Consider the following 6803-nt stretch of genomic DNA (forward strand, 5'->3'; position numbering starts at 1 on the left):
AGCCTAATTCCCTAGGCAGCTGAAGCAGAGAAATGAAAGGGTGCAGATGGGCCCACATTGTCTGAGCAGAAAGGTCATGGGGGAAGGAGAGTCTGGAGGGCCAGGGTTGGGTGGGCATTCACCAGGAGACTGCCCACATTGTAGCAGCTGAGTGATCGGGGAAGGAGGGGGCAGCAGGCGGGATAATGGAGTAGATTTCACCACTTCAGGGTCTGAATGGAGAGCTGTCTCCTTGCATTCTGACTGTGCTAATCTGATCCTGGGGTAGGGGGAGGGCTTGGTCCCTGGGAGAGACTAGAAAGAGTGGCCTCACCATTAGGAGGAGCCCATAGGCACCGCAGTGACCATCTGGTCCAACATTTCCCAAGGCATGATCTGCAGAGGGAAAGAATAGCTTGGTGGTCTAACAAGTTTAGGAGACAGAGTTAACCAGGTCCTTCTGCTGCAGGACTTCTCAGAGCCTTTATATGAGTGGGCATTGGGACAGTCCAGGAATAGAATGGATATTTGACCTGGGAACTTTTTTCAAGAGAGACAAACCAGGCCCCGCCGGCGTGGTTCAGTGGTTGAGCATCGACCCATGAACCAGGAGGTCACGGTTCGATTGCTGGTCAGGGCCCATGCCCAGATTGTGGGCGTCATCCCCAGTGTGGGGCGTGCAGGAGGCAGCAGATTGGTGATTCTCTCTCATCATTGATGTTTTTATCTCTCCCTCTCCCTTCCTCTCTGAAATCCATAAAAAATAGATAGATGGAGAGAGAGAGAGAGAGAGAGAGAGAGAGAGAAACCAGGCAGGGAAAGGTCCAGTTCATTCAAACCCTTGATTTCCTACTTGAAAAGCTGAGAGGAAGGGACTTGAAGGTCACCACTGAGTGAGAGAGAATGCGCAATAGGACCCGGGTCTCTGCTGCTAGACGAGTTTTCTGTGTTGCTCCCTCCGCCTCCGTGGTGCCGCACGTGATGCTCAGGAGGGAAGGTGCCGAGTCAGGGACGGGCCCTGGAGGGTTGGTGAATCCGCACAGTCTGGAATGTCCCCTCGTCCACACCCATCTCCCGACCCTCCCTCACCTCCAACCCCCTTCCTCCCCAGATGGCCGACCCATTGGGGTGGAGGGCATCCAGGTTCTGGGGACAGGGAACCTCATCATCTCAGATGTGTCCGTGCAGCACTCAGGCGTCTACGTCTGTGCGGCCAACAGGCCTGGCACCCGGGTGAGAAGAACAGCACAGGGCCGGCTGGTGGTGCAAGGTACCTCCCTCCCCACCCCTGCCCTCCTCCTGCCCTTTCCTTGCCTCATCAACGTCCCTGGCCCCAGCCCAGGACCCTAGACACCCAGGGTCTGCCACTCCCCTATACTTGCTCTAACCCTCTCCCTGCCCTTCCCCAGACGCCCAGGCCAGGCCAGCAGGGCGGCTCTCCTCTCTCCCCCAGGAATGCGGGTGTTGGGAATGGGAGGACATTCTTAGTCATGGGCCCCTGTGTGCCCCTTCGAGGTGCCAGCAAGCTCCCCCAGTCATTTCTATTTTATAATCTCAGCTGGTTCCCCTCCCCCCGCCCTCTCCGTGTCGCTCACACGTGTCCCTCACACCACATGCTGTTTTCATTCACACGTGCGATACTTCCACACTCACACCTGCCTGAGCACTCTCAGCGTGTTTGTCATTTTCACACTCACACCCCAGCTCCCACCTCGCTTCCACGCCGCAGTGTTCAGGGCCTCTGCAGCCGACCAGGTCATTTTGTCCATCCTCCTACCCTGTGGTCAACTGTCCCGTGGTCTGGGCTTGGATTTCCTTCTCAGGGGTTGTCTGTGTTGTGCCCGCCTCGAGAGCTGGGGAAGGGGTGGCAGAGTGGGGTCTTAGGGACTTAAATCCCCGTTTGTTTAACGTTGCATGTGCCGTTAATCTGTCCAAATGAAAGTGATGGAGCATTTCATTTCTCGGGTGTTAATGGAGGCTTGAGGCCTGGGATTGGAGGAGAGTGGAATTGAATGTAGGGGCGAGGGGGGCTGGCACCGAGGGCTCATCCATCTCCCAGTCATTGCCGCCTTCGAGGTGCAGCCAAACCTATTAGCACATTTATTTATTTAACAATTTCCTGAACAGGCAGCTCAGCTTGATTGCTTTCGGATACAAATGTCAGTCTTTTAAATAGTCATTAAAATGGAGCCCTCTCTGGGGTCTGCCTCTGGTGGATGGAGGTGGGACCTGCCACCACCTCCTGAAGCCCAGGCCCCCCCTGGAGGCTTGCCAGCCCTGTCCCTCTCCCCTGTCCCCGTCCCTTCCCTCACAGCTGTCTCGTCCCTCGCCACCTGCCCCTCACTGCTCTTATGCCTCTCTGTGCGCCCCTTCCAGCCCCAGCAGAGTTTGTCCAGCACCCCCAGTCCATCTCCAGACCAGCCGGGACCACAGCCATGTTCACCTGCCAAGCCCAGGGTGAGCCGCCCCCTCACGTCACGTGGTTGAAGAACGGACAGGTGCTGGGGCCAGGAGGCCACGTCAGGCTCAAGAATAACAACAGGCACGTGTGTGGGGTGTGCTGGGGTGAGGCCACGGTCAGTGGCCTGGGCAGGCCGTGCGCCTCCCCCTGGGGAAGGACTAGGCTGGGAGTTGGAGACCTGGGTTTGAGTCTCCGGTCTCACCTGCTGGGAGACCCCAGCCAAGCCCAGCTTGTTTTTGGGAGGAGCTCCGGCTCTTCACCTCCCACATGGGGAGATTGGCCGCCTGCGGGGGGGACTCTGGGCGGAGGACGGGCCCTGAGGCTCTCCCTCCCCCACAGCACCCTGACCATTTCTGGAGTCGGCCCTGAAGATGAGGCCATCTACCAGTGTGTGGCCGAGAACAGTGCTGGCTCCTCACAGGCCAGTGCCAGGCTGACCGTGCTCTGGGCTGAGGGGCTGCCCGGGCCCCCCATCAACGTGCGGGCGGTCTCCATATCACCCACCGTGGTCCGAGTGTCCTGGAATGAGCCCCTGCTCAACACCAAGGAGATCATCGGCTACGTCCTGCACATCCGGAAGGCTGCTGGTGTGTGGGCCGAGTGGGCCGGGCTGGCTCTGCAGCCCTGTCCTCGGACTCGCTGTTTCTCTTCCTTTGCGTCTGCGTGTCCCTACCCAACACCTTCCGTTCTTTCTCCCCCCTGCACCCCGGCTGCCCTCCCTTCACCAGTGCTGGGAGGGCACCCTCATGCCCTTACTCTCTCCTGCCCTGCCCTTCGCCTCCCCAGACCCACCGGAGCTGGAGTATCAGGAAGCAGTAAGCAAAGGCACCTTTCAGCACCTGGTGAGCGACCTCGAGCCCTCCACAGCCTACAGCTTCTACATCAAGGCCTACACCCCCCGGGGGGCCAGCTCAGCCTCTCCCCCGACCCTGGCCAGCACCCTGGGCGAAGGTGAGTCCTGGTCGTGGTGTACAAAACCGCAGACACCGCCCTGACCGCTTCGGCTCAGTGGATAGAGCGTCGGCCTGCGGGCTCAAGGGTCCCAGGTTGGATTCTGGTCAAGGGCGTGTACCTTGGTTGCAGGCATATCCCCAGGCGGTTGTGCAGGAGGCAGCTGATCGATGTTTCTCTCTCATTGATGTTTCTAATTCTCTATCTCTCTCCCTTCCTCTCTGTAAAAAAATCAATAAAATATATATTTTTTAAAAAACTGCAGACACCCAGCTGTTAGAGCAGAACCCCCACGCACACTTGTTCAGGCTGTGCACAGCACAGGGTGCTCGGCTCCGAGGCTGAGTGGGGGCTGGTTCTGTCTGGAGGAAGGGGTGTCTTTTTCTAATTCATGTAAAGGTACTCTTTGAACAAGCTAGAATCAGAAGCCAGAGAGCTGTCAGGCTCTCGGGGGTCTGGGTCACAGGTGGAACATGGAAAGTCCTCACATCTTGGCCTCCTTCTCCGCCTGCAGCACCCGCCCCACCCCCCCTGTCAGTGCGCGTCCTGGGCAGCTCCACCCTGCAGCTGCTGTGGGAGCCCTGGCCCCGGCTCGCCCTGCATCGGGGCGGTTTCAAGCTGTTTTACCGCCCAGCAAGCAAGGCTTCCTTCACCGGCCCCATCGTGCTGCCTGGAACTGTCTCCTCCTACAACCTCAGCCAGCTCGGTGAGGCGGACACAGCCTGGCCTCGGGGAGTCTGGCCGGGGTGCAGTGCCTGGGACCAGGCGGTGGGGCACAGGAGTCACCTCTGTTCCCTGCTGGGATCGAGCCCCCCACTGGTGGCTGGCTGGTCTCTCAGCAGCCTTCCCTGCCTTTCCCCCAGACCCCACCGCCGTGTACGAGGTGAAGCTGCTCGCCTACAACCAGCATGGGGATGGCAATGCCACAGTCCGCTTTGTGTCTTTGAGGGGAGCATCTGAGAGGACAGGTGAGGGTTGTGTTTGGAATGTGAGGCTGAAGGCTGGCACACAGGAATGGAAGCCAGGGGCTGTGGGCAGAGGGGAGCAGGGACCCGGAGAAGAAAGTAAGAGGGTAGAAGAGTCGCATGCAGCCCTTGAGAACATAGGATTAGGTTTGAGCTCAGAGTTTAGCTGTGTGACCTTGGGCAAGTGACTTAACCTCTCTGAGCCCCAGTTTCCTCCTCTATAAAAGAGGGATAATAATACCTGTTCGGATTACAGGGGCACTTTATGGAGTTGTGTCGAGGTTTACAGTGTTATTCTCAGTCTCTGGCACATAGCACTCAGTAACTGGTAAAAAGAGCTGAAAAGTCTGGGCTGGAGTCCCAGAGGCAAAGACCAAGGCTCTATGGACTTGGGGCGGGCGTGGCTCCTGGATAAGGAGCCCCCAGAGACTGGGTGTCTGGGACTGCTTCAGACCAGAGGAGCCACAGCCCCCAACCCGCCCCTCCCAACAGCCCTGAGCCCACCGTGTGACTGCCGGAAGGGGGAGGCCACCGACCAGATGTCCACCACGGGCATCGTCATCGGCATCCACATCGGGGTCACCTGCATCATCTTCTGTGTCCTCTTCCTCCTGTTCGGCCAAAGGGGCAGGTGGTCCTGGGGCAGGAAGAGGGGGCTGGACTGACACGAGGTGGGAGGAGGAGGAGGAGCCGCGGGGGGAGGAGCATTTGGGCTGGCTGTCTCTATTCTTGTGTTCTCCCCCCTCCCCGCCCCCCCATGGGTCCTTCTCCCTAACCTCTGGTTCATCCCATAGGGTCCTCCTGTGTAAGGATGTAGAAAACCAGCTGTCCCCTCCTCAGGGCCCCCGGAGCCAGAGGGACCCTGGTATCCTGGCACTGAACGGGGCCAGACTGGCAGATCGGGACCAACTGGGCCGAGACGAGAAATGTGCGGACATGAAGGAACTGGAGCAGCTGTTCCCCCCGGCCAGGCCAGCGGGCCAGCCAGACTGCAGCCCCAGCCCCAGCTCCACGGTGAGTGTCCCTCCCACCTCCCTTCCTGCCCTCCCTGCACGCTGGCCATCGGCCTCCACCAAGCTCCAGGTCTTCTCTTGACACAAAATATGGCCCGTGCGTCTCTGTGCCCATCAGCAGGGAGGCCTGCAGCCCCTGAGCCCTGAGTGGGAGTGGGTCCTCTGGCCAGAGGGCATGTGGGCCTCTGGCCTCGTGTTGACGCCGGTGTGACTGGCCCACTCCCCAGCAGGATCCTGCGGCCCCTGCCCTGTGTGAGGAGACCCCGCTCTCCCTGCTGCCACTTCAGGGGGTCGGCCTTCGGGAGGAGAGGACGTCGGAGGCCAAGGCTCCCTGCGCAGGCCTCACAGCTGCCCCCCCACCTCAGGACGCAGGCTCCGGCCTCCTCAGTGAAGGACCAGCTGCCCGGCCTTCCTCAGTACCGGCTGCCCAGCCAGCTCTCTCGGGACAGTAGCCAGCGTCTGGACAGCTCTGGAGGGGGACAACCCCCCATTCTCAGGTCAAAGGCAAGGTTTCTCCAGTCGTGTGGGATTCAGATGGGGGCTTCCCAGCATTTCTGACTGCCCCCCGGTTGTCCAGGCCTCCAGAAGCCTCGGCAGGGAGCCCCCCAGGACCTGGAGGGGCCTCTGCAGGAGCCCCTCCCTTGGGCTAGTGCCCCCTCACCTCTGCCTGTTACCCATATGATTTGGAATGAACTATTTTCCTTTAAAAAAAAACACACAAAAACTTAACATGAAAAAAAAGAGAGAGAAGAGAGAGAGAGAGAGGATGGTGAATCAGACTCCAAAAATATGCCCTGCTGTGGCCGGGCCCCTGGCACTGCCACTCTCCACCCACCTTGTTTTCTCAGGATGGATTTTTGCTGTTTTGGTTCTCAGCACCTACCTCAGCCGGAATGAATGTCCGTGGGGGCGTGGCCGTGGCCTCCGCCCCTCTTCCCCCAGAGCCCCGAATGCACTCCTACCTCAAGCCCCTTTATGGGCACCCCCTCCTCGTCCCCACATTGTAGTTTAGAGCTTAAAAAAAAAAAGCAAAAAAAAAAAAAGGAGCTTCCCTATTACCAGGTGTGAAAGAAACCGTCTACCTCAAGGCCCACTGGCCCTCGGCCTGTGTTCTTATCACTGGACCCTCTCCCTGGCTCCTCCTCCTGCCCACGGCCCTGGCTCTCCCCAGAGGAGGCCAGAGGCTAAGCCACCGAGGGTAGGCCTCTCGGAGCCTACAGAAACGAAGATGGAATTGGTCAAATAATGGGAAAAAAGCCAAAAATGAGAGGAAAGTTTGTTCCTTGACATGGAGATTGTTGCTCCAAACGAAGCCAGTGCTGGTTGTCTCGTCTGCTCTAGCCACTCCCATTTGACCCTCTCAGCCAACTCATCCTGGACTGGGATTCCCTGGGCCTCGGGAGGGTGGGAGGTCACTCTGAAGCCTGCCGCCCC

General features: G+C 59.0%; 1 protein-coding gene across 1 annotated transcript in view; it reads left to right on the forward strand.

Annotated features, from left to right (window-relative positions):
• IGDCC3 (immunoglobulin superfamily, DCC subclass, member 3) overlaps nt 1-6785 on the forward strand; it is a 48523-nt gene extending 41738 nt beyond the window's left edge. The window contains exons 7-15 of the mRNA XM_006770825.2: nt 1091-1249; nt 2356-2521; nt 2780-3027; nt 3227-3391; nt 3906-4097; nt 4255-4359; nt 4849-4987; nt 5151-5370; nt 5600-6785. Of these exons, the coding sequence (XP_006770888.1) occupies nt 1091-1249; nt 2356-2521; nt 2780-3027; nt 3227-3391; nt 3906-4097; nt 4255-4359; nt 4849-4987; nt 5151-5370; nt 5600-5821 (1616 nt within the window). The 3' untranslated portion in view covers nt 5822-6785. The remainder of the gene's footprint in view (nt 1-1090; nt 1250-2355; nt 2522-2779; nt 3028-3226; nt 3392-3905; nt 4098-4254; nt 4360-4848; nt 4988-5150; nt 5371-5599) is intronic.
• The last annotated feature ends 18 nt before the right edge of the window (nt 6786-6803 follow it).

Source organism: Myotis davidii, unplaced genomic scaffold (genome assembly GCF_000327345.1).
Source record: "Myotis davidii unplaced genomic scaffold, ASM32734v1 scaffold461, whole genome shotgun sequence".
NCBI classification, from domain to species: Eukaryota; Metazoa; Chordata; class Mammalia; order Chiroptera; family Vespertilionidae; genus Myotis; species Myotis davidii.